At 25.0% G+C, this 27,656-nt stretch overlaps 1 protein-coding gene across 1 annotated transcript; it reads right to left on the reverse strand.

The window, feature by feature from the left end:
• Positions 1 to 718: 718 nt before the first annotated feature.
• On the reverse strand, positions 719 to 27,656 carry LOC112598437 (carbonic anhydrase 2). The gene is made up of 7 exons (XM_025344899.1): positions 27,245 to 27,656; positions 9,676 to 9,876; positions 9,110 to 9,228; positions 8,476 to 8,571; positions 7,622 to 7,739; positions 7,297 to 7,403; positions 719 to 1,062 (listed from the first exon to the last, which is right to left on the reverse strand). The coding sequence occupies exons 1-7, from the start codon at positions 27,279 to 27,281 to the stop codon at positions 922 to 924; spliced, it is 819 nt and encodes a 272-aa protein (XP_025200684.1). The 5' UTR covers positions 27,282 to 27,656; the 3' UTR covers positions 719 to 921.

A 27,656-nucleotide genomic window follows, 5' to 3' on the forward strand; every position in this document is an offset into this window, starting at 1 on the left:
AATTTTTTTTAATACGTTTTTTTTTCTTTGACGAAGTCAAGTCAACAACAATTTATAAACATAAATAACAACTACAATTAATATATAGTTTATTATTATTATTCGAAAACCATAATTCATTGTGTTTGAAAAATGTTAAGTTTAAAGTTTAGAACTGCTGAGTTAACTATAATGTATTTTATTGTTCGATGTCATAGTTTTTTTCTTTTCAGATAAAAAATTCCAAAAGAAAAATTAATATAAAAAAATAATCAAGCAAATCGCGCGAAATAAATAAATCAACTCTGTTATTTTTATTCAAAAAACTACTTAGTAATTTCGTTCAAATTATACGTACCATGTATTACACAATATTATTAAAGTAATAAAATATAATATATAGATAAATCGTATAATAAATCGTATTATAGAATGATAAAAAAAAAAATTAATATAATTGAAAAAAACAAACACTCTCAATAACGTTATACTACGATTACGAAAAAAAAAATGTTAAGGTGGACCCACTTGTTAGTTATATAATGCGTATAATATTATATAGGTATCTATATATAGATACCTATATATAATATATATTTATATATATTTATTAATATAATAATTAATATAATTGATGATTAAAATAGAAAAAAAAACTATAAAGTCGCGTTGCGATGAATTAATATAATAATAATAGAAATAATAACGTTCGTCGATTGTGCATATTATTATATTATAATATTATATTTAGAAACGCGTAAAAAAAAGGAAAAAAAAATTGTTTAGAATAAATAATTCCGTATACGTTAGCTTCTGCTGGTGCATGTGGTGGCGGTGGTTTCTCGCTAAGTCCTCGGTCAGACGTGTTTGGAGATGGCGGCCAATAATATAATTATACAACCAATACAAAATATAATAATATGCTAGTCCGACGTATACGTTTCACATGGCACCGCACTCTCTAAGTACCCTGTTTCCAAGAGGCAGTGGAGGCCTGTAGTTGTTGACCAGCTGAGGTCCGCCGTGCGCTTCCGAGCAACATTCTTCGGGTGTCCATGTCCTCATGCTTCTGAACGCGTTCAGCTGTAAACGGAAATGTCCATGTTTAGAAGCAGAAAAAACTTATGTTTGGAGTCAGGCGAAGACGAAGAGGTGTGAATGTCAAAATCAAAATTAAGAAATTTAGTAAGAATTTTCAACTTGCGGAGTAACTCAGAATATTACGTCCATGAGTACTGATTTTAAGATGGGATTAAATGTTTTAAATTAATAAATTTCACCAGGACTACCTTATGATTTTTAAAAAAAAATTTAATTCCAACGATATTCTTCTGAAGAATATTTTTGAATATCAACGAAGAGGTTATTAGCCAGTACTATAGTAATTACTCTTTCAAACGAAATGTATATTCCACTTTATATTAACTAATTACTTGCGATTGCTATATTATTAAGCTTATGACATTTTGCATTATTAATTTATTACCTAGTTGATACATATAAATTTTGTCGTTGTAACCATTTATTATGCTCTTATTATTATTATCATTTCCTCTATTTTTAATTGTACCGTATAACTTCTCTAACTGGTCATTACAATCGTATGTGCTGTAATTCGATGTATTATAGGCATTCAAAATATATTAGATGCTGTAAAGAAAGTATTACATTCAAACATAGCATACAAAAGAGATCTGCCCGAGTCAACTGGTCCAAATAAATTATTTCACAACATATTAATGGAAATAACGTGTACTATAAGTCTAAGTTCATTAGCATTCCTAATATTCTATATAAGTAGCCAATTCATTATGACCTTAAAATAAGTAGAAAAATTAAATTTATTACAGGCAAATTTAATTTTTAGTTTGAAATATTATTTAATTTATTGTTATTATAAACATTCTGTTTCCGAGTGACTAATTGCTCTAAATGACTAAGGTATAATTGGTCTGGTATAATTAGTATTTTTTAGGTAAAAAAAAATTTTACCATTAGAATTATTACACAAAAAATGATACAATTGGTAGATTTAACAATTGCTCACCTACACAATTAGGCGTAACATACATAAATTATAAATATCTCACTAAATATTTTTATTTACTTCGGGTAAATACAAAAAAAATTGAGCCTAAAGATACACGTTTTCGTGACTAATATATCAATTTATCAAAATATCGTTAAAAAAAAAAAGTAGTGTGCTATTTGATATATTTTCTAACGTTCGGAAAATTATTGAATCATACATATTTTTAAAATTATAATTTAAAAAAATGTATAAATTAGGGTGCTATGGTAATGGAATTATATTATGCATCAGTTGCTAAGGAAAACTTTATGAAAAAACATTTTTATTCAGATTTCCAAGATTCATTACTATTTGGTTACTATAGCAACTTAATTATTGTACTATTTATCGGTTGTAAGTAGCAACCTATATAGATACTGCAACGTGAATCACTACATTATAACGTAAAACATAGATACGTTTTTAATATATTAAATGAGAAATCCACAAAAATTACAAAAAAAAAAATTGTATCTAGTGTAAAAACATATCTATGTCAAAATATTAATTAGAAAAAAGTTTATTACTTAATTAGTAAAAACAAACAAGACAAAGGACTGCAATCATTATAATAAGTAATGCACCTTCGCTGTAACCTAAATAGCTATAAATTGGGGCAAATGGAGATCAGGAAAGGTAAGCTGCTTCGTTAAGCGTCTCAAGCCCTACAAGATATTTACACGCTTCTTATTGTCTATAAGACAGAGATAAACAAGTATAACCATTGTGTTTAAATTTTTAATAATTTGTCGTGTCACCATAATATAAGTTACAATCATCGGTCATATTTTTTTCTACTATAGATCCTGTTTAGTGGTGCGGAAAACACTTTATTAGGACTCGATATTCACATAAATACCACACTGCGGCATGATCAACACAAACAACAACATAATTCACAAAATGATTAAAAAAAAAGTTTGCATCGGTCTGTTTCATTATGACAAGTATGCAGTTTCTCGAGTTTTTATAATCACCACTCACCGAGTAAACATAGCAACATACACTATAATAGCAGTGATTAAATGTACATACGCGTTCTTTTTATCTTTAGTTTGAGGGTCCATAAAAATATCATTTTTAAGTAGTTATAGCTTTATCTTTCTTTAATAATTGTCATCACTTTTATATCTTTAAAATGTTCATTTGTGTTTTAAACTATTAAATTACACATTGTGGTCACTACACTATTTTACAACGCAATAATAATTAAAATTTAATCGTATACTACTTTTTAATAGCATAATTTGTGTGGTTACCATAAAATATTTCAAATTCATTGAAAAAAAAAAAAATGCCCTAAAGAATTGAATTTTATTTGTATTGAGTAAACGCTACTACTTTTTATTTCTCATAGATTATGACGCTATAACTACTTTAACGAAGCTATTGTACATTTTAATCCTTAGTAAATAAATAGATCCGTTTATAGATGTTGATATAAACACGTTAATTTGAAAAATATGCTGCATATACATGATTTGCATTTTATTTATCGATATTGCTATCCATTATTCTTTAAATATAACTGTTGAGTATTTATTTTTCTTAATTGTGTATTAATAATAATTGTTTAAAACCAGTAAGGACTATAAGAGTGATACATAAATATGAAGAATTGAAAAGGAATACGAGACAAACGATATAAATAAATATATATTATTATTATCGATTCGCAATTACTATTATTTTAAATTAATTTCTACGTCGTCTTGTTACACAGATTACAACATCATTATCAATTGAGTTCAGTTTTGATCGATTACCTATTGTACACGTATTTCGCTATTATAGCTAATGTATTAAAAATGAGTAATTTATAGTATTAATTAACCTTGTTCAGCTGATAACTCTGAAATAGTTAAGTGTTAAAATAAAATATTTTAAGTAGATATGAGGTATACATAAAAGCAATAATATTATGGTGTTTAGTATGCGATATCAGAAGTTACTAATACTTAACGACTGGACTTATACATACTACTCACACACGCAATATAAATAAGAGCATTTTAACTTAAACATGAATTTATTTTTTAATAAAACCTTCTTTTTTATATAGTTAATATGATACAGTATGAAAACAATGATTAAAATAATGTTATTTGAGTGGTATTAATCATTATATTTATATTATGAATTTAACGATAAATATTTGTCACGTGAAACTGCCAACAAACAAAGCACCACAAGATATTGACGACAAGTACCAGACGTAGTGCTTAACCTTTTAATCACAAACTTAATTTTATAAGAAGGCGTTAGAGGTTAAGCAATTTAAACGCAATGTTTTAAGTATAAGAAAAATTAATTCAATTCGTGGACGCGATTATTATACCACATCATTAATATAAATTGATTTTAGTTTGTAATTACATTTTAAACTGTGTTAAGTTACCAGCAAATATATATTATTTATTTCTAAAACATAATTATGAATAACATTAAATTATTTACAGACACACACGCGCAATATTATCGTGATGAACTGATTATCTATTTGGACATGCTTTAACGCGTTTCATTTTTAAACGCTCAGACCTAAAGTTCTGTAAATTTAAATTACGTTTTAGATAAATAATAAATTGATTATTTTTTTTGTAACTACACTCCACTTTCAATTCACACATTAAAATATTAATTTAAACAACAAATAAAAACTAATTAAAGCCGAAATGCCAAGTTATTTCTTAATAACTCACTACTAATCAGTAAATATTAAATATAAATAATGCTGAAGTGGCTTGGATAAATGGTATTTTTTCATTCATACAGGGCGATTCTTTTATAAAATAACACTTATTATTTAAAAATCTATTAACATTTTTAAAAATATTTTTTTTTTAAATAATTTTTAATCGAAATGTCTAATATTTTTATTTTTACTTTTATAAATAACAGCATATATTTTTAATTTATAATCCTAAAGTAGAAAAATTTTCTATACGTAAAAGTCTGAATTGTGACGAGCTGCTTATTTGTTATAACTATTTGAAGTTTAAGTTAACACGAAGTAGTGGACCATAATTGTACAGGGTATTCCCGAACCACTTTACTCCACTAACCTATAAATTTTAAACTATAACTCATAAACTAGACAGAATTTAGATTTTATGTATCGAAAAACACCAAAAAATATTCTGCTTCAGAATATAAATTTAAAAATGTATATTGTCATTCATAAAACAAATATGACAATGAAAAAATTAAAAATATTTTTATTTTTTTAAATATTTATTTTATTTCAACTGGAAATTATATATAAAAAAAATATTTCAAAAAAGTTTTGAAATAATGAGTGCTGTTCGATAAAAAAATCACCCAATACGCATAGCCAATTAAAATCCTGTGACATTGGTTCAACAACATTTAAAAATTAAGTATGGTGCTGACATAAAACACATTATAATTATCAAAATGTAGAAGTCTAACGAATGGTTTAATATGATATAGTATGTTATTTCAATATTTAAAACGGATTAGACTATATAATAAAATTTATGTTAAAAGTTATCGTTACAGGAGCTGTTTATCATAATATGATTACTAATAAAGGATAAATAAATAATAATCGATATTAATGTAAAGAATTTTAAAGATAAATTATAATTAAAATAAAATTTAGATAAAATAATTAACAACAGCAAAACTTGACATTATTATAGTTTTAAAAATGCCTAGTAATAATTTCAAGAGGAAGTAATTAGAATTATTTTATTCATAAGTCATAACACTAATAATTAAAGAACAAATGAAGTACTTAGTTATTTTAATTATCTTAAGAACAGTCAAATATGGCTATAACATTAAAAATTAAAAAAATATATGAATATTTATTATTTAATTTTTTATTTGACATTTATATATGTTGCAAAATATAAATATTGCTTTTATAATATTTTTAAACCTTACAGAGAAGTCAATATAATTTATAGTAAAAAATTATTACAACCTGTTTTAATAGCACAATCTAACAAAAAATTATATTTTATAAAGATTAACTTAAGATTAGGTATTTTAAAAACGTAGAAAGGTACAACATAGCTATTTTTCTTACAATTATTTATTCATGTATCCTCGTTTATCATAATTTATAATTTAAAAAATATATATTTATATATTATTTTTTACAATAACTAATATTTAATTAATTTGCGTATTAAATAAAAAAAAATTGCTTTAGGCTAGAACATGTTATATATTTTATATAATTGTTCAATAAATGAAAATTTAATTATAATAGTTATATAAACATCTCTATTCGGAATAATTTTCAAAGCGATAGATAATCACTTTCAATTTTAATAACTGAGTAGCCTACAGGGTATACTGATTGACTTTTTTTTTTTTTCCTTCTTGAAACCGGGAACGGGTGGGAACTGTTTAGCACAATACTGCCACCATACTGATTAACTTACATATAATTAAAATTCAATTTAAAGAAATCATAATGGTTAGGTAATACAAATATTAATTTAAAAAATAATTTTTCACACAACTATTTATGGAAACAACGAAATTAAAATTTTAAAAGATTTTCAAGATTAATTTTGATGAAGTAAAACTCATCATAAAAAAATAATAATAGAAAAATTATGCAAATAGATCAACACATATTAAATTAATCTTACTTAAGATATGAGATAAAATATCGAAATAATGAAATAATAGGTACTGTACCTACATTATAACTATAATAAAAGCTTAATATAATATTATGATAAACTCTTGAAACATAAATAACTTCCATTCAACTTTAAAAGCTAAGAAGAATATAATAAATTTTAGTCTATTCTATATTAAGTATCTACACATATAAGTTCACATTAAAATGTGCGCAATTAATATGATAAATTAAATTATAAAATATTATGAGTATTATGACTATTTAGCAATGATAATTCGGATTAACATGAAATACCATCGATATTAATATTAGTTATTAAAACTCATTTAGTAACTGTTAAATACGTAGATGTAAGTATATTAGATAATTATATGATATAGAAAAATGCCAAAGATTATATTGATGAATGGATAGATATAAAACGGCAAGACCTAATGAAGTTACAAATGATTTGTTTAGGAGGAAACATCTAAGGATCGAGAAAATTTTGCAGCACTGACGGTGGTAGCTACAACTTGTACAATTTATTAAGTCATATATGATTATGATGTATATCTTATTATATGAACTGTCTATTATCTATCAACGATAAAATATATATAGTATTTAATATATTTACCTGTTTTTCGGAAACTTCTAAAGGACTCTTGAACATGATCCATGTAACGCATTCCGAACACGGTGGAGTGGTGAGTGAACCATGATATGTCCAGTAAGTTACGTCCTCTGAAAGTGAAGCACGCAAACAATATTATGCAAAAGCATATTGGCATAGTGTTCATGTGTAAGTGTGAGTACCTAGGTGAATACTGTTCGTGAGTATATGGTTTATTTTTCAAAATATAATTACCATGATCATCAAAATGTGTATTATATATATATAAATATGTATGTGTGTTTTAATTATAATTATTAATAACAATTTAGGGAAAATCATTAATTACCAGGCAACAAATTTGTCGGATTGATGGAATTGGTTATTTCAGCAGTTTGGTTTCGTAAGGCAACCTGTGGAATCAATGAAACAATTTTTTCCAATTCATCGTGAGATTCGGTTCCAGCCTAAAAATGTACACAACCACAGACAGATATATAATACTGATATATAATATATGTATAATACTGTAAAATAAATTAATTGTTATAAAACGTCAAATCATTACAATATAATAAATGATAATAGTTCAACAATAATAGTCCTAAATTATATAAGATGGGATGTATGTCCCAGATTCGATAACACTCAATGTGTCTGTCTTCTGTGACAGACAAGATATACTACTGTGAGGTACTCACGCGGAGTCATAAACAGACCCATTCATCAGAAGTTTGCACGGTATTCTATTTGGAGGACCCGTTAAAAATTTCTAATTTCCCCGACTTGGACCGATCTATAACTAGACAGGTACAAGTGTTTTAAAGATTAATCAACAGATTAATCCTAAATTGGTGACTGAAGTTGATCCGTTTCAATGTATCTAACCAATGCTAGTAAAAATTAAAAAAAATATAAACAATAACAAGTATCTAAATACTACTGTGTCATGTATTTACAAACATGGTAGATCAGCCCCAGACTCGGCACCATAACTATAATTTGGCATACACAAAGTACAGAAACTAACAGCAAACGTAAAAGTTTAAAACGTAAGACACATTATTACATATTTTTATAATAGAGCCGAGAGTGGACTAGACCTATAACTATTTAACCAATTGCGCCCGTAAACCATGCATAACTTTTGAGGAAGTTCTCAATTATCCATATATATCACATCATGTGGGTTATTTTAAATACCTGTAAGAACACTCCAAGTACAGCCAAACCATCCGGATGTGCAATGGCTTCAGAAAACGAATTGTATTTATCACAATTCCAATGGACTAGGTGTAACTGAAACATTTAAAATTCAAAAATTAATACGTTTAACTAAAATTATCTGATGAATTTAGGTTTTAAATAAATGTATTAAGTGAAATAACGAAACATTGTCTATCAAAGATTGAATTTGATTTCTTGTCATGAAATTATTGCAGTACTAATATTATGTAAACGACTACATGTCGTGGAATATCATCAATAAAAAAATATCAAACATCATAACATCAATAGAAAAATAGACAATAAAAGCAAATGACTATTGAAAATATACTCATATAAAAACAATTGTTTCTCCATAACAAATGAGTAACAATAAAACTAGAAAGAGAAACAGGCAGAGGCCCATAACGGGGAATCTATTGAGTAGGTAAGGAAAATAATTCGTTTGTCATCATTCATCACGATACAGGGTCGTTTGAGCACGAGAATAGGTAGACTGATACATTTTATAGTGTTCATAAATATAATAATCAAAAAGTAATGTTTATAGTGCATTATTAATTAAGATAAAATAAAAAAGCAAATTCTTAAATTTTTCAAATACACATACCTCGCCCGCATAAGGAACTCCATCAACAGTGTGTTCTGATCCTTTGGAGCTAGTGCATCCCCAGTGGCAATGAAACTGTTCCAATTTGTACTTATGTCCCAATGGACCACCAGAGAGTTCTAAAAAAAAGTAAAGCATATTCGTGAGAAAATTTAATCATAAAAATTTTTCATCAAAAATACAGAGTAAACTATTGCATTTCATACTCCATTTTTAATTTTAATAAACTTAACATTTATAAAACAAATGTTATGAGTAGTTGGTTATTTCTATGTATCAAATCTGTCATAACATACAAAATGCCTAACGATACACGTCTTTAAATTATATTCAATCTCATACTTATAAGTTGGATAATAATGAATATTGTTTGAGAAATAAAGGCGATATTGAAATATTAGCCAATTAATGTATCATATTGTCATGGTAAAAAATTTAACAGTTATTTTTGAAACGTGAATTGCTAATAACTATAGTACAAACATTACACAGCAAAATTTAGACAACTATTATTGTGATAATTGTTATTTTCAATATAATAAAAATAAGTAACTATTGAAAAATACCTGATCCTTCACCACCAGTAGCATCCACTTTCCAACCATACCCGGTATTGATAATTTTTGTGCACATTTCAGGGCAGTAATTCCAGTACAAAGGTTTACACTTTAGGGTCATGTCGTTAGTAGATTTAGAAGTTTCAATATTAACTGGTGATTGTAATAATCCGCCGGCTTGTGGAAATAGTTTTGGCCAGACCATTGGTCCTAGAACAAAAAATTAATTTATAACAGTTAATAAATGAATAACATTTTTCTTATTAAATTACTATTACTGATTTTTAAATAACACAAAATACGATGTTATATATTACACAAACAAATATAATTTATTCCGTAGAAACCCAATTTTGTAACTTTAGTTCCAAGTAATATAACTAAACATTATTACACAAAACATACTCGGTTGTTTTTCATACCTCTTATTAATTTTCCTGTTGCAATTTGTTAGAATAATTACCAGTGGATCCATTGAAAATAAGTTTCCTGTATTAATGTTTTTTTAATTGTTTGACAAAAATATATTCGAGTACGTATTGCATTAAAATAAACAATAAAATATTTAATGTCTATAAAACCGGTAAGTACACTCTATACTGGTTTAAACTCGGAGCAGAGAACGAGAGGACTATTTGTTTTTCATTAGTACTAGAAGTGCTTTCTTAAGAAATACAATTTTAACCTTATCAAGTTTAACACGCCTCAAAATTCAAGATTGGCGGTTAAACTTTGATCAATAGTACTTTTTACCTGCAAAATTTTAAATTATAAACAATACATGTTAGCATGTAAAGTTTAGTAATTGAATAAACAAATCAGAAAAAAAATCATTATGAAATTAATCATACAAAACCACTGCGGTCATATCAATATCACGTATTGAATTTCATTTTTAAAATATTTAAAAGCAATAATATTCACTTTTGGCATTCAACCGTAAGAGTTATTAAACTTATTTCAGCGAAATTATCTTGCTTTCCATTTAAATCTTTTGTAATGTCTACATCAAATATTTTTCCGAATCACAATAATTTACACTTAAAGTAATGAAAACAACAAATTGCAATAAAGACTTAAGTTAATAATAGTATTAATCAATATAATAATAAATATTATAGTAAAAGGTTTCGTTAATATTATTTAATAATCACTATGACATATTTGAGAAAAAAAAATTAACAAATTAATACTACATTAACAAATTCTATAAACATAATATTATATTTCCACAACTGATACAAAATATAATTTTTTGAAATCATCACATTTTTTTACTATAATTAATTATTTATATTTTAATTTGAAAACAATTTAACAACTGACTATAAAACAACCAGAATTTTATTAATTAAAAACATCCCCATGTTCAAAATTATCCTTTGTTGTATTTTTAACTCGCAGACACATTGCAAAATTACTTTAAAATCTTTATTTTTTTACCAAAATATATGACCAACACTCGATTACAATTATTTAAACCCAATTTAATTCAAAACAACCTATTTAGAATAAAGAATCGGTACCCAACAATAGTTCACGTACCTAGACATTATGAAAACAACGTCTGCGACAGTTATAAAAGATAATTTAGTGATTAATTTCTTGCTTCCTCAATTAATATAAATTTTTAACATGACGTTTACCAATGATAATAATTAATACGACGTCAGCCTTGATACTTCATCAGATGGATATTTAATTTTAAACCAATAAAAATTATTAAGACTCATAACTAATTTCAATAGAATCAAAAGTTATTTGTCAAGAAAATCTTATATTTACGCCTTTATCGTTTCGCCCATTTACCTACCAAAAACTATTGAAGAATTTATTGACTTGGCGTAAGGCCAATTTTTTTTCATAGTCTAACCAATATTGTTTACACGTCTAACAAATACCGAACAACTATAATTTACAACTTATTTTTTATTTCGATTAATATTTATTAATATTATTTACTGTTTTTTTTTTCGCAGAAATAAAAAAAACCCATCGCATCATGATTAATATCGTATTTTGACGTACGATATGTACTTATAATAACCGGTTACCAACAACGGGTGAAGTGGTTCGAATTGCGAATACATTGCCTGTGGCCTTGCAAATGGTTTGGCTTTCACGTCGACTAGTTGAACCCGCGGTATTCAAATTGCAATCCAAAAAACATTGAGCCAACCACAGGGCAACGTACAATAATCCAAGACGCAAAAGAAAAATTACGTACGCGGTGAGCATGCGTAGGCATGTACGAGCGTAGGTACTAGGTATTATAGTATGATCTATAGCTATATATATAATTAATGAACACGAAGAACGTAAAAAAATCTCTCTCATCAACATTGTGTGATACTACCTATGATGGGAATTTGTTTTTCGCTTTTTGATCTGACGACAATATAATGATACTCATTATACTAGTCATGTTTAATACTCTTATTTTGGCCTCAGCTGTTGGAATTACCCACCCGATAATTATACCTACTAAACAACTTTACTGTACGATTAAGTTTTTCAAATATATCAGACACTTAGGTTCATACAATTCGCAAATTTAAAAAAAACCAAGATGATTATAACAACACACATCGGTGGAAACAGTTGGTACAAGTCAAATCGGTGTATCTCGGGTACAAAAGTTGCGACGATGTATAATAATAGTTTAGCGATTCCGATCACGATCCGAGCACGTGGAGTACACCAATCTATTACAGAACTATATTCTATAGCTGAGCAAAACGCGTTTGAAAAATGAGCAATTATCGGAAGCATCCGAGTGCGATGGTCAGTATTATGAATTATAATGATATACCTAGCCCGAACAACCACGATTTAAACGATATGCCAATCGGCACTATTAAGCACCGTCAAGGCTGTTTCGTGCAACGTGAAGGTGTTAAAAACGCATAAGCTATATTGTATTACCATAATAACGATAGGTGAGTGTTTAGTGTGTATACGTAATAGATAATGTCTGTGTTAAGTAAGTAGTTTACTAAAAATGTAACATTATTGCGTGTTCTTTATTATCTTAAATGATTGGGAGATTCACTATGCACGATTTATGAAATAAATAAAATATGATATTTATTTATTAATGATTTCTTATGCCGGTTTCAAAATAAAATGATTGCTACCCCTAATCGTTATTCACCACAACTAATATTTTATTTGCCTATAATATAAATAACTATCTTTAATCAGATGACCAACTAAATTTGACGTTATTTACTGTAAAAATATATTAAAATATATTCTTTTTCATTCTTCATCTTATCGACCTAAAATCATCCAGTTATCCTGACATTTCTATTACTAAATCTTCAGTTATATCTTCCTTTTCTTTCAGAAGAATTTCGGAAACAAAATGTTTAATATATTTTTATTTTTGATTCCCATCGTTTACTCAAAAAATAAAAATTACTTTTAAGTAAGTATTACTCTTATTATTATATTTTAAGTATTCTATTACTATATAAATATAATAATTAATTGATAAGAATTAGAAAGTTATGTTCTACATCATACATATATATATATATTAGGTGTACTAAATATATCCTATGGCTGTATATAAATCATTTAACGTGATTTATATCTTAATATTTACCAAAATCTTTATATTATTTTTAAAATCTCAACTGACATCAATAAAATAATTATTATTTCGCATAGCAGTTTTTTAAATGATAAAAATGTATTTTGGAATACAGGCCAATTTATACAGATTAATAAGTAAATATTATTAATAATAATGTTATTTCAATAATTTTAAAAATCAAACTTTCAACACATGGCATATTAAAAATATTTTAGTTAAATACAAAAATAATATATTAAAGATTTCTCAGTTAAAACAGAAATCACCTTTATAAATAATAATCATACGAAGTAGTTATGAATTGGTTTAAAACAACGATACGAGTATAGGACTATATATTATAGATACATTATTCGTGACATAATATAAACGGCACAATTAGATAAACGTGTTTATATTATATGAGGTTAAAAAATAATTAAAAATGATAAACTCATTACTTAACTATATGTTCATAACATGTTATTTAGTTAATTATTTTTCATCCATTAAATACACGTCCGTCATTATTACACAAGCAATATTCCTCGAAAACAATTTCCTTCAACTCTTTAACATATCATAAACAAAAAAATAAAACAAATAATATTAAAAATAGAAAAAATAACAGTCTACAAAATCTCAATATTATTCGCTTTCTATCAGTTCAATAAAATTTAACGAAAAAAAGCTAGATGTGATAATTTTGTGTTATTATTCTATTTATGCATATGAAATATATTTTAAAAATTGTTTTTAGAATATGTAATGATGTATTGTAAAAATATGTTAGAGACATTTTAATATGAATATAAAATAATATTACTATTTTCTTATCTAAATAAATTAAAATTGATTTATGTTTATAATTCGAAAAAAAATAAACACTAGGTAATTGAATCTAATTAAATGAATAAAAAAAACAATTCAAGTAAACCCATCGAGAAAATAAAACAAGTCAATAATGTTTACTATTTTAAAATACACAATTTTATTTAAAAAATGTATAATAAATGTTTCATTTAAAGGTAATAATATTTAATAACGTATTTTCTTACCACAATATAGTTTTTAAATGTTAAATAAATAGGTAGGTAAATTAATGAAGTTTATGAAAAATAATTATTTAAAAATAATATACAGTATTAATTTTCTGTAAAATTAATAATTATTCTTTTTTTTTTTAATTAGTTAGAAAATAAAGTATTTAAAAACAATTTTGATTGATTATATCAATGATATTTAAAACATAAATAAACATTAATAAACTTGCATTACAATATTGACGAAAAGTTTAATATAAATACTTTATTGTCAACAAAGGAAAACAATGAACAACTTCTTCTTAAACGCAAAATGTACTTATATACTGAATAAAAATACTAAAATAAAGTTTATAAAGCCACCTCAAATCATTGAACACAAACTTTGAAAGTTAAAACAAATATAAATACTTTCTTTCTAATTATGTAACCACGTTTTAGAGTTTATAAGCACATGATCATAGATCCCAATTTAGTATAATATTATACATATCATTAGTTACTAAATATTTTAAAAAGAATTTTTAATATTAATATTGTAATTTAGGATAATTCAAATATATCTTACAACATTATAATCAATTATTAAAAGTTGTCTAGTGTCCAATAATACTTGCTTGCATACATAATTTGTAAGCAAATAATTATTAATGTTAACTTATAAATAATTTACATTCATTTCAATACAAATAAAAAAAATGTATCTTACGAAGTATCTCTATTACGTAAAAAAATTATATATTCTCAATTAAATTGATCTAACAAATCATAAATAATTGGAATTAATATTATTATTTCGTATAGCAAAAACTTTCAACATTAATATGCAATTAAATAGACTTGAAAACATTTTTTTTTCTCCATTATATAATAAACATTGATATTATAATAATATTATACTACCTTTTTTTTTTTATTATTATTAAACGTTCTCCCATTCCGGGCTATCAGATAGTCAAGGACAATTCAAAGTTATTATGAATATATTATATATATTTTTATTTTTTTGATGCTGGTATTGGTATATTATATTATCATACAGTATTAGCTACTATATATTAATAATGTTACCTGTTCTTATTATTATCAATTTTTTCCTATTATATCAACATAAGAATACCTCACATTATTTTATTGTATAGTCACACCAGTATAATTAAATTTATATAAGAGTTTGATAGGGTAATTGAAAATATAGATAGCTCAAGGGCAATACATCGGATTAGGTTTTATGTCTAGCATCTATGTCTTAAATAAAAATTGGGTGAATAAAAATAAAATAACAAATCCTTAAAAGTTAATAAAATCATTTTTGCTCATATAATATTATATACTAGCAACTTATTATTAAATACTAAATACAATATTCAAATAATTCTCCTACTGAACGTTTTTTTAACACTTCATATACTATGTATACACGACATAACTACATTATCTACTATGGATTTTATCATGCCTTGTCATACCATACGCACATCATTCAAACAAACATATGTAGCCATGATAATATATCTTATTTGATTGATTTACGCTTTTATAAAATAATTACATTACTGTAGCCTGTAAGTATATTTTACTTCTGACAAAATTATAACTCATATTCATAAACGCATTGTTTAAAGAATTAAAATAAAAATATTGTCTTACCATCAGGATTTTGCAAAAGTGTGTACATAATACATATATTTCGTTAACGTTATAATATTATATCTAAAAACACGTACAAGAATAAATATTAGTTCCTATAAAACGAAATATCCATCATACGATACTTTTAAAAGTTTATAACAGTCTTCTTTTATGACATTCCTAAAGTAAATTCCATTCTGCATGCCTTATATGATTATTATACTAATCAAATTTAAACACACCATTATGGCAGTTATAAGTTACTTCTGATAATTTATTTAATTTTATAAAGGTAGTTAAATTACAATAGTTGTTTATATTTTGATTTAGACAATTTTTATATGATTTTATTTGTTCTCACATTTTGTAGATGTTACATATCCTAAAAATAGCTCAAACACACGAAAGATGACTCGAAGTGAAAATAATCAATCCCACTCGAATTATTTAATAATAAAATATCGTCAAGATTGCAAATTTATTTCTCAATAAAATTATTTAGTTGTCAAATAAAGCCCACATACTTCTAATTGTGTATGTTAATAAAAATAAATTATAGTTTTCTACGTTGATTAATTTATCCATAATAAAATATCTATGATATATAATATATAATATAAATAAACATTTACAAACTTGATTTGGAAAATTTTAAGGATTTACAAAACATTATATTTAGAAAACTAATACATAACTTTATACTTGGGATAATCACTTGTGTCAATAGATATAAATAAAAATTGGAAATTGAAAACCTCGTTTGTTAATACGATCAAATTTCAATAGTCTATACTCATAATCTGCAATTCAATTCCCCAAGAAATAATTCTCATACCTACCTAATGCGTGCAGAATTATAATCTGGTTGAATAATTAACGATATTTTTTTTTATTGCCTTATTTCCTCTATGGAATTTTCAAACATCACAGATTTACTGTCTATACATGTTTGTTTCAAAAAATAATATAGAAAATTTAAGTGATAGATATAAATACTCAACAATGGAATACAAATTGCATACATAAAAACGACTAAATTTAAACTAAATAAAATGCTACTAATTCTTGTTCAAATGTATAACTAACATTTTCATTTTTTTTTTTTTTTTTTATAAGGAATTGACATAACCCAAATCAAATGAATTTATTTGAAATTGAAGTAGAACAGTTACTCCAATGGTTTATTTTCCGTCTACCGGATAAAAAGGATTAGTTTTATTTTTAAATTCCTTCGTACAACAATATCTATGTATTTTTAGTACTAAAAAGTTAAAAAAAATTACTTCTTAGTAAGTCGTAACCATAACAATAGATATATAAAGTATAAGTACTTGATAACAAATAAATTACGTAACTTGTAGGTAAAAAATTACATTTTAAACGTAAAATAAAGTATAATTGATAAAAAAAAAGGTATATAGACATGTATTTTGTAGTGTTACAATGACATGACTGTTTAAAATTCAAAGATGTAAACATTTATTCAAACAGAATAATTTAATGGCGTTTTGAATTATAAATGATGAATCATAATTTTAGACGCGTGTACAGATAATAAAATCTGGTTTTATTCGTAGAGAAATAAGTTATTTGAACGAATACCAACATTAATTTAGAGAAGATGATTGATCAAAGAATAATTTTATAGAAATAATAATATTATAAAAGCTATTGGTTGATTGAAAACCAAACATTCAATAACTAAAATCTATAAATGTACAGCCAGATGTGCAGCTTAAAAAAACATGAAACTCGCAACAAGAATAACGATTGATTTTATGTATGAATATATTACGGATATTATGTATAATATATAAATACCATAAAATATAAAAAATATATATATGAGATATCTTTTTTTTTTTTTTGAAAAATTTCAATTCTCGAAAAAGTTGTCTGTTATTTTTAAATACAGAGTGGAGCGATAATATCGTATTAGTATTAGGTACAAATGTTACAAATTTAATATATTGGTATATCTGATATTATCTATTATTAGAACAGAAAATTTGCTTCAATTCTTACCTAAGAAGATTAGATTAGTTAACTAGACAAACAAATTGATCTGGTTAGTATTTGGGAGTAGGGATTTCCTGGTACCTAACTATTGATGATGGAATACATGAAAATAAACTAGGTAATACAAAACAATGAGAAAACAGTAATATTTAAAAAACACTAAGTCTTGGAGAAAATTGCTTTTATTTTGTTATTTTTGTTGTATTTCAAAAAGAAATACATTTTCGCTAAATATTTACATTATTGTTTTTTTTTTTAAATAGGCATGAAATATTTTTCAAAATATTCTAGCTTTTTCAAAGCTAATTTTAGGAATTTCAAATGTTTTACTTTTATTTATGTTAATAAGCACGGCAATTTAATTTATGATTCCTAGTATAAATTACTTAAAGTAATATACATAAGCATCTAAAATTCAAACTCTAACAAAATTGGATATTTAAGCGAAAAATAACTTACATTAATCGATTTTAGTTATTTTATTACAATTCAAAATACTTAATATTATTCACAATCACGTATTTTATTTTTTCTAAGCACAGTGAAAATTTTAAAATATTAAAAACTTATTTTATCATTATTCAGTTTGTCAGACGCCAGTATTGACTTATAAGTTACAAATATAAGCAATGTTGTAAGTAGAAATTAATTTCACTTATCGAATTATGAAATACTAATACTAATATAAATATAAAATAGAATAAAATCCTTAAAAATTAACTTTGATCCATTCATCTCCTTCACTCAGAACGTCAGAACCGTGCTTTTATATATAATGATTTAATGTCAAATTTAAATTAACACATACATAAATATATTACAGGACCAGTAACCATTTAAATTTAAATAGATTTGTTACACATGAAATTTCCAATACAGCAATTCAAGTTACAACAGAAGCGAGTTATCTAATTCTTTTTAATATCCATAGTATTTTGCACAATTTTTTTTGAAAATAAAAATATGTAGAAATAAATATAATTATAATATGATATTTCCCCAAGACAATTGTATTGAATTAAACAAAATATTGTGATATAAGATTATTATTGTTATTTTTATTATTATTATTATTATTATTATTATTATTGTTGTTATTGTTATTATTATTAAAACACTGGCCTTGTTCTATTAACAATAAAGAAGATTTTATTTAGTGTAAAAAAAAAATGATATATTATAAAAGAATATAGTTTTATTGGTCGATTGGTTTTTAAGTCCTTGAGTACACTGTACTATTTTTCCATTTTCATTTTGAATAAAAAATAAAACATATATTTACTAATTCGTATAATAGTGAACAATACAAAACAATATCTGCAAAATTATTGTTCACTATTTAAAATCTAATTTTGTTCAATATAGTATTAATTTTATATTTAGCGACGGGCCATCCAAATATTAAAGAATAATTTATAAACAGATATTTAAAATAATATATTTAATTATATTTTCTACCAATAAAAATAATACATAAATAATAATTAATAACACATTCATTTTAAAAAATGAATATTTTAATAGGTAATAAATAAAAATATAATAACTATTCAAAATAAATTAAATCAATTAACCAAAAATTGTACTTGTGAACTCGAAACAGAAATCTTTATTTAACATAATAAATGACATAAATTACGCATTTTACCGATTATATAATAGTGTCTATATTAGTGAAAAACGAGGTGAAAAAATAAAATACTATTTTAGCTTGTATTTGTTTGAATTTTACTTTTAAGCAAGCAGCACGTATACATAGTTTGCTAAAAATAAAATTACTTGACTTGAAATTAAAGGTCTTGCGAAATTTTAATTTTAATTGGAACCTATTAACATACAATAATGCATACAAATTAAATCTTTATGCATAATTATGATGCCTAATGTCTATGTATGTTAAAACTTCAAGTTTTAACTGCCATGAGTAATTTATCTACCACACCTAAACCTAAAATGTTTTTAAAAATAAATGATATTCTTTTGACATTGTGTGAAATTTATTAATCGTTATACATCCAAGTAATCTATTATAAACTAATATCAAAATGGAATTAAAGCACAAAACCAAAAAATAACAATATTCTGCACATAAAAGACATTGTTGTGCCTATATTATCCGATAAACTGTAATTTTGCAAATCACAACAATTCAGAAAAACAACATATTTTGTTTATCATTTTTCATTATTTTTATTTTTTTCGTAAAAAAAAGTAATAACACAATAATTATAGTACTACAATAAATTAGCGTTTTTATAATAAATATTTTGAATTATTACACAATATCATATTGAACTTGTACCAATCATTATTCAACAAATCAAATAATATCCGTCAACCGCGTCAGTCAACTATTAATTTGTATAAAACATACAAATTATCTTTTAAGTATATCACTATTTCCACAGTAAATCTATCCAAATTAAAGAAGTTAATTTTTCCGATAAATAACTTAATTTTTTTTTTCGAAAAATATAGTTGATAGTAATACTACCTTTGAAGGTTAAGTATAAGTAGTACCATTGAATAAATATAATGATATTATATATATAATTAATGATAGTATCTACGCAAAATTAACGAATATGAAATATGCGGAATGCTAAATAAATACAATAAATGTTTGATTTGTCACTCATCTGAAATTGTCATACCTACAATAAACATTTCACAGTTTTTTTTTTTACAACGCTATAATTTTGTGAACAATAACGTCAAGGTCCTATACGGCTACACTTCTATATTATAGATAATTTACTAAACAAAAAAAAAATATGGTACATTATATTGAGTGTTCAAAATTAATAAAAAATAAGCTTTATAGCTTATTCGGATATCCTATTATCATGATTAAATATGAAATTAATACACAGCCGGATTTATGTATACAATATTCACCGATGAACCAAAAAAAAAAAAGAATACTTATACAATTTAAAACTATACTATATTGGCGGGAATTAAATGGTCATAAAATGATTATGAACTTTTTTAGAAATTATGCTAGGCCAAGGCAAAAAAAATTAAATTAATCTATAATTATATAAAATCTTGATGTAAAATAATCTAACAGAACATAATTTAATTATATACCTATATGGCTATATGTAATAGAATATTAAATTTCACTTGCAACTCCCAAATTAATAACACTGAACTTGTTTTACACATCAAAATAGAACGTGCTTATACAATTGGTATCAAATACAAACCGCTGCACGTGTTGATCATAACCTACCTATTATAAACATAACAATATAATAGTTTTAGCGGTCTGTTTGTCGCGACCTCAGGTTTAACTAACTCAAATAAAACAATTTGAAGATAAAAACTAAGAATCATCATTGACCAAATCACATTATTATTTAATAGTATTATGTATTATATTATACATCAAGTAAACTGTTCGCAAATAACGTTATGCCTTTCAAAGGGTATATATTAAATGCCACGCAAAAACGTCAAAAATTCACTAAATTTTTGAACAAAACATGTTAACTCGATAAAATTTCAAGAAGGAATTCAAGAAGTAAGTTTTGTTTGTGTTTACTAACACTCATTCGCACATACACTAACAAGACACAAACCACAAATAAGTATCATATGGGATGTAAAATAGGCTTTTAATAGTCGCCGAATTAATATTAATAAAAATTAAAATTTTTATACATACATAATACATATAAATATGTATAAATAAGAAATTAAATTCTTATTTTCTTAACTATACGGCTACTGTTTAAACATTTTCTGAAAAATAATAAGTTAATAATGAACTCAACGCATACTCTACTCTTAGTTACATGCATTAATAGTGTACATAAAACTGTTGATAGTTTTTCGTAAACTATTTGACATTTATTCTGGCTAACTAGAGCACTCTATACGACGCAGTTTTTGGTCAAACCTTTAACATTATTGTATTACAAAATGTACAGCTTACAAATAGCAGGGTACTAGTGTGTAATGATACTACGTACAATACGCGTTTACATCTATAGAAGAATATAAATATGTAAATTTGTTATTATCTAGCCGACTATGTAGTTGCGAAACTCACTTCTCATATTCTCATGACCGTATGTGATGACGCAGCGGTGCATCACAATATTTAAAATGGATGTTTATCAATTTTTAACACAAGAGCGCACGTTGCTGTAATCGTAATACATTTACCTAATTCGTTTAATTAAACTATATCCCGTTTGTTTAGCAGTACTTTACCACCAAGGCTATATTTGTTACAGGTTTATGGTCACTCAATCGACAACAACGCCAATTAATTATGGTACAATATTAAATTCATATTTAACAGCTATCTCGCCTATTATATACTTACTATATTATAATTTATAACATATAATCAATTAACAGATATCGTTATTCGTTATTATTCTGCTACACTGTATATTATCCGACAAGATAAAATATTTTATCGTACAATGTTCTCTTTTTTTCCTATTGCTTTCGTGGTAGCTTCGCCACCTATACTGCAATAAATTCGAACGGAAACGATGCGTCGCAGATTAAAGTCAACGATTGACATAAAACACTACTTTTAAACTTATTTTTAATAGTGCTAATGGACACTGTACACGCCAAAGTCTGAGAAGATATATAATTTCAAGTTAAATTTAATAAAAATTAAAATAGACTATTCAAAAAACAATAAGATAAAGAATTAATGGGTCTTAAAAAAAATTTGAAAATAGAATAATTACTTGAACAAATGTGTACTATATATACTATATATTATGTTGTCATAAAACAATACTAGTTAATGAGAAAACGTGAATTTGAAATGCCAATGCTAAGAATATCACTTAATTTAAAAATTGAAACCTACAATTTGTATTTACCTAGGTGCATTTAGATTTTGTTCTCTTCTTTTGGAGAACATTAGAACACAAATTTTATGTAGTGTCAAGATTAGGTAGTAAGCATAAAACAATTAGTAACGAATAACAACCAAATGCATTTAAGTCTTTGATAGTTACCGCTTCTATACATCACTAAATGGGTCATTTTTATTCACTACTATGCAGAGTTAAAAACGAAATGTATATTTGTTTCAATTTTGTCCGATAAAACCAATTTCACTAACAAAATTATGACATAAAAATTCTAATCTACAACCGATCAGAGTTATGACAATTATATGTATATTGTTAAAATAATAATTTTAACAGATGATAATAATAATAAATAATAACTATTAAATGTATTTATTTTTCGGCCGTCTTATTTGTGTGAATAAATCAAAATAGTATTTTTGACGCCATGTTAGAAAAAAATAATACTGTGGTAAATGGGTAATTCAATTTTAAAAACTAGAATTAATAACAGCATAATAGACGGATACCTATATTTGATGGGCGTTATACTATTCTGTAAATGTTTTACCGACATGTAATTTTAAAGATACCTACGATATATAAACGTTAATTAACTTAATGTTAATTATCCGAAACACGGACATTTTGAAAGATAGGTAGTCATCGAAATATGACTATTATAATATACGCCTGACAAATGACAACCTATTATAGAAGCATATTTACGTATTGTAAACGCCCTATCTCAACAGAATTTGTTAGAGTTAAACATTTTACAAAAAACGCTAATTATTTAGTATATAAATATAACTCTAACCTAACACAATACATAACAATTAATAACATTTATACTAAAGCTAGGTATAGACGAATAGTAGTAGATGTTTCTAAACTTATATATTATTATGTATATGTATGTATAAAAATGCATATTTATAATCTAATTATGTTTAGTTAAATGATGATATTATTATTTAATTATATTAATAATTAATACAAATTTTTAATCACTTAAGAATGTAATAAATAATAATAATAATCACATAATCACATATCTAATTACGATAACTACATACAATATGCATGTTTAATTTATGAAAATGAAGTGAATTTAATAACTTAAAAATCGTCTATTATACAAAAATATTTATTATTTTCAACATAAATAATAAAATGTGTGTATTACTATACAAAAATAATTTGATTATTAAAGATTAAAAAACTCAATTGTTATTAATTTCGCACATAATAAAGTATTTTTAAGTACATATTTGATTACAGACATTAACTTAATAATAAATTAACGGAAATAATATACATTATGTTTTTTATACATCTTTATTGTGTCTATACAACAGTAATAATTATGGTCAATTATATTTTAAATTTTAAAATAAACTACTATTTAATAATTGACTATTCCATTAAAATTCATATAGAGGTATCTAGTATCCATTAGGTACCTACCGATAATTAAATTTATCGCAAAAACATATTATATATTGTTCAAATTTGAAATAAGAACAAGTTAGATTCATAAGTGATAAATTATTGTAAGATATGTAATTTAGGAAAAAAATTTAAAAATACTTGATTGTGTCATTAAAATATCTTGAAATATTTTCTGAAATTCTAATAGTTACTTCTATACATGGTTACATAAATATATATATATATATATAAATATATACATATTTTATTATATTTTATTTAAAAAAAAAATAGTGAGAGTTGTGAGATACATGAATAGGTAAATTAAAGTAGTAAATGTAAAATGTAAATGCGATTAACATTGCACTTGAAAAATGGATAGTTAGTTAGCTAGGTACTTGTTTATATTATTCGTGCATTTTTTTTCTTTAAAATACGATCGTACAGATGACACAGAAAAATTGAAAAATTAAATCTCTTACAAATAATAACTTGATAATTGCTTACATCGTAATAAAACAAGTGTATTAAATCCAATATTTATGTATTCTATATAGCTGAATCCCTATCATTACCTATTATTTTTTTAGTTCACTTTCCAAAGTTTTCCATCAGATTTTTTATATATATATATATATACTTATGTATAAAAAATCGTCCAAACACTCATAATATAACATTTGAGGAAGACATACTGACAGAACTTCAAACACCTAGTGGAAATAAATTTAAAAAATCATAAGTATTTAATAATTTTGTAAAAATAGTTTTAACATATAATTGTTATAAAAATAAAGAAGTTTATCCATTGTGTCTTTTAAATCTGTATTGTTACTATAAGCATAGCGAAATGTAATTTAAATGTTAACGTTAAATAAAGATCGCTAAACAAATAATATTGTCAATAATGTATTTGTTTAATTACAGTGTTTACAATAATTTAAAGGTATTAAATTATAAGTTATGAAGTGATTGTTTATGTTTATGTTTAAGGTAAGAATAGACACTTGGGATGAGCTAAATATTTATATCGCATACCATTCAATTCAAATATACTTTTATTTATTCATTAAAATTAATACCTTATTGGTAAATAAACTGACAATTTTTAAGAACAGTCGACATAATATTATTTTTATTTTTATATACAAGACACATAACTTATCTAACAGTCAGTAGAAAAAAAATGTTACCGGATAATAAAAAAATTTAAGAAGTCACACTTTATTGATAGAAGGTGTCGTCGAGCTTACTTCGTCATTGAGTTAGTCGTATTACGTATATTAAATGTGTTGAATTTGTATTCTACGATAAATTATTGCATACGATACATGAATCTAAATGGAAATGGTCAGTCAGCATAATTATAAAACATAGTTCATATCACGAATATATTATTTTAGTACCTAATTTATTTTGATTTATCAAAAATATAATATTATAGTAGGTTGAAATAATTTTTACTAAAAATAAATCACATGTATTATTACACATCAAGTATCATGATATTATTAGCTTAACTTAAAATTAATCGAAATGTTTTGCGTAAAAAATACTAATACCTATACATGTTGTGAAAAGTTACAAATTTCTACGAATTTCTTTTCGCATAAATTAGACAAAAAAAAAAAATACATTATTGTAAAATCAATATATTCTTTGCTCCGCTTTGAATCTAAAATTCATAGTAATAGTAAATTTAACCTCCTAGCCTCTCTGTAACCTCTCTACCACAATTATATAATAATATAATTTAATAGATAAAAAAATATGCTTGCAGCTATGAAGAAAAAACTAGGGTATAAACGTATAAAGTAGCCATACTACAAACATAATAATGCATTATTATATCATCAACATTTGTATAGCTTTAAATTCTCTTTGGAAAGGAAAATTAATTAACAACCTTTATTAATTATATGTAGTAATCATAACCATTTATTAAAATATTATATATATATCAACTAGAAAATATATCACAAAAAAATCTTGAAAATCGTCAAAAAAATGTTGGAATTTTGTATGAGATTTTCTAAATATATATTAAGAATGATAAAATTAAATTTTAATAATCTAAATACAAGTTAAATAGAAAATCTGTTTTAGTACGTACTATGTGATAAATTGTGAAACTTATAGCTATTGTATAGCAACGATTTTAAAATAGCATCATAATAATAGTTTAATCATAGATATAATTACCATAATAATCTTACATACAACTACTATACAACACATTTTTAATAAATACTAATCCACAAAAATTACTCGTATTCTTCCTTCAAAAATTATACACAGAAACCTAGTGAAATACACAAAATTATTTTTTGTCTACTTCGTTTAAATTGGATACATTTCTCAATATTGTCTATATTATGTATATATATTAAAGGAATAATGAGAAAATTTTAAATATGTACCTATATTAATGGTTGATAGATTCAAAAATCTCTTCATTCAAATTGTTATGAAATTTGTTTAGCTCGTTGAATTACATCATACAATAACAAGGGAAATATTTAGAAATTTGGTACCCACGGTAATATTCTTTTTTTCATTAATTGGGTATAACCATAAAATAGCACTGTTTATAATCTTAAATAATACCAAGTTTGATATAGAGTGAATTAAAGAAACAATAAAACAAATATTTCACCATTTCCACTAATACAGCCAAATATCGAATCCGATTAAAAACTGGTTTTAATCTAACAGTTGGTAATAAACAGTATCAAAACCAAGTATCCGAGCAAGTATCATTTTAAGTAAGACGTAATAGAATATGATAATAATAATAATAATATACCAACAACAAAAATTATTCAGGTTCCGTCAATACGATTGTTAGTCAATTATCATACTCGTGTATTATTATAATTTAAAATAATGCATGATAATTATGTAACACGAACAGTGGGAGTCCATAGTGGGCGGTTAACTGACTAACGTTTAAAACAGAAAAACAAAAACACAATAATAATAATAATAATAATAATATAATATAATCGTCTGCCGAGCCGAGCTCTCGGTGCACCTACCGTTAAACTCTTCGTATCCCCATTCGTCGGTCGTCATGATGATGTCCTGCGGCGATGGCCGTGTGGTGTGCGAAAAGCTACGCTCCGACCGGATAACTTGGTGGTGTGCGGAAATCGTTGGAAAACCGTACGGAAACGATTTTCGGCATAAGACAATGACCACGGCCAAGTACAGCTATCGCTGTGACAGCAACGGCGTCGACAATAATGGGTATTATCGATGTAGTCGGTGGTTCGACGAGACGGACGAGCGCAGACGATCGCGTTGGTGGTCGGCGTGCGATTGACGCCGCCGGTCGCTGTCGCCGTGTACGTGCGGAAAACTAGTTGGCGTCGACGTTCAGCTCGGTCGGCAGTCGTATCGCAGCGGTGCGTAGCTGGTGGGTACGTACTATGGCAGCAACACTGTTAA

This window comes from Melanaphis sacchari, unplaced genomic scaffold, assembly GCF_002803265.2.
Source record: "Melanaphis sacchari strain LSU unplaced genomic scaffold, SCAv2.0 Contig48_pilon_pilon, whole genome shotgun sequence".
In the NCBI taxonomy this organism is placed as follows: Eukaryota; Metazoa; Arthropoda; class Insecta; order Hemiptera; family Aphididae; genus Melanaphis; species Melanaphis sacchari.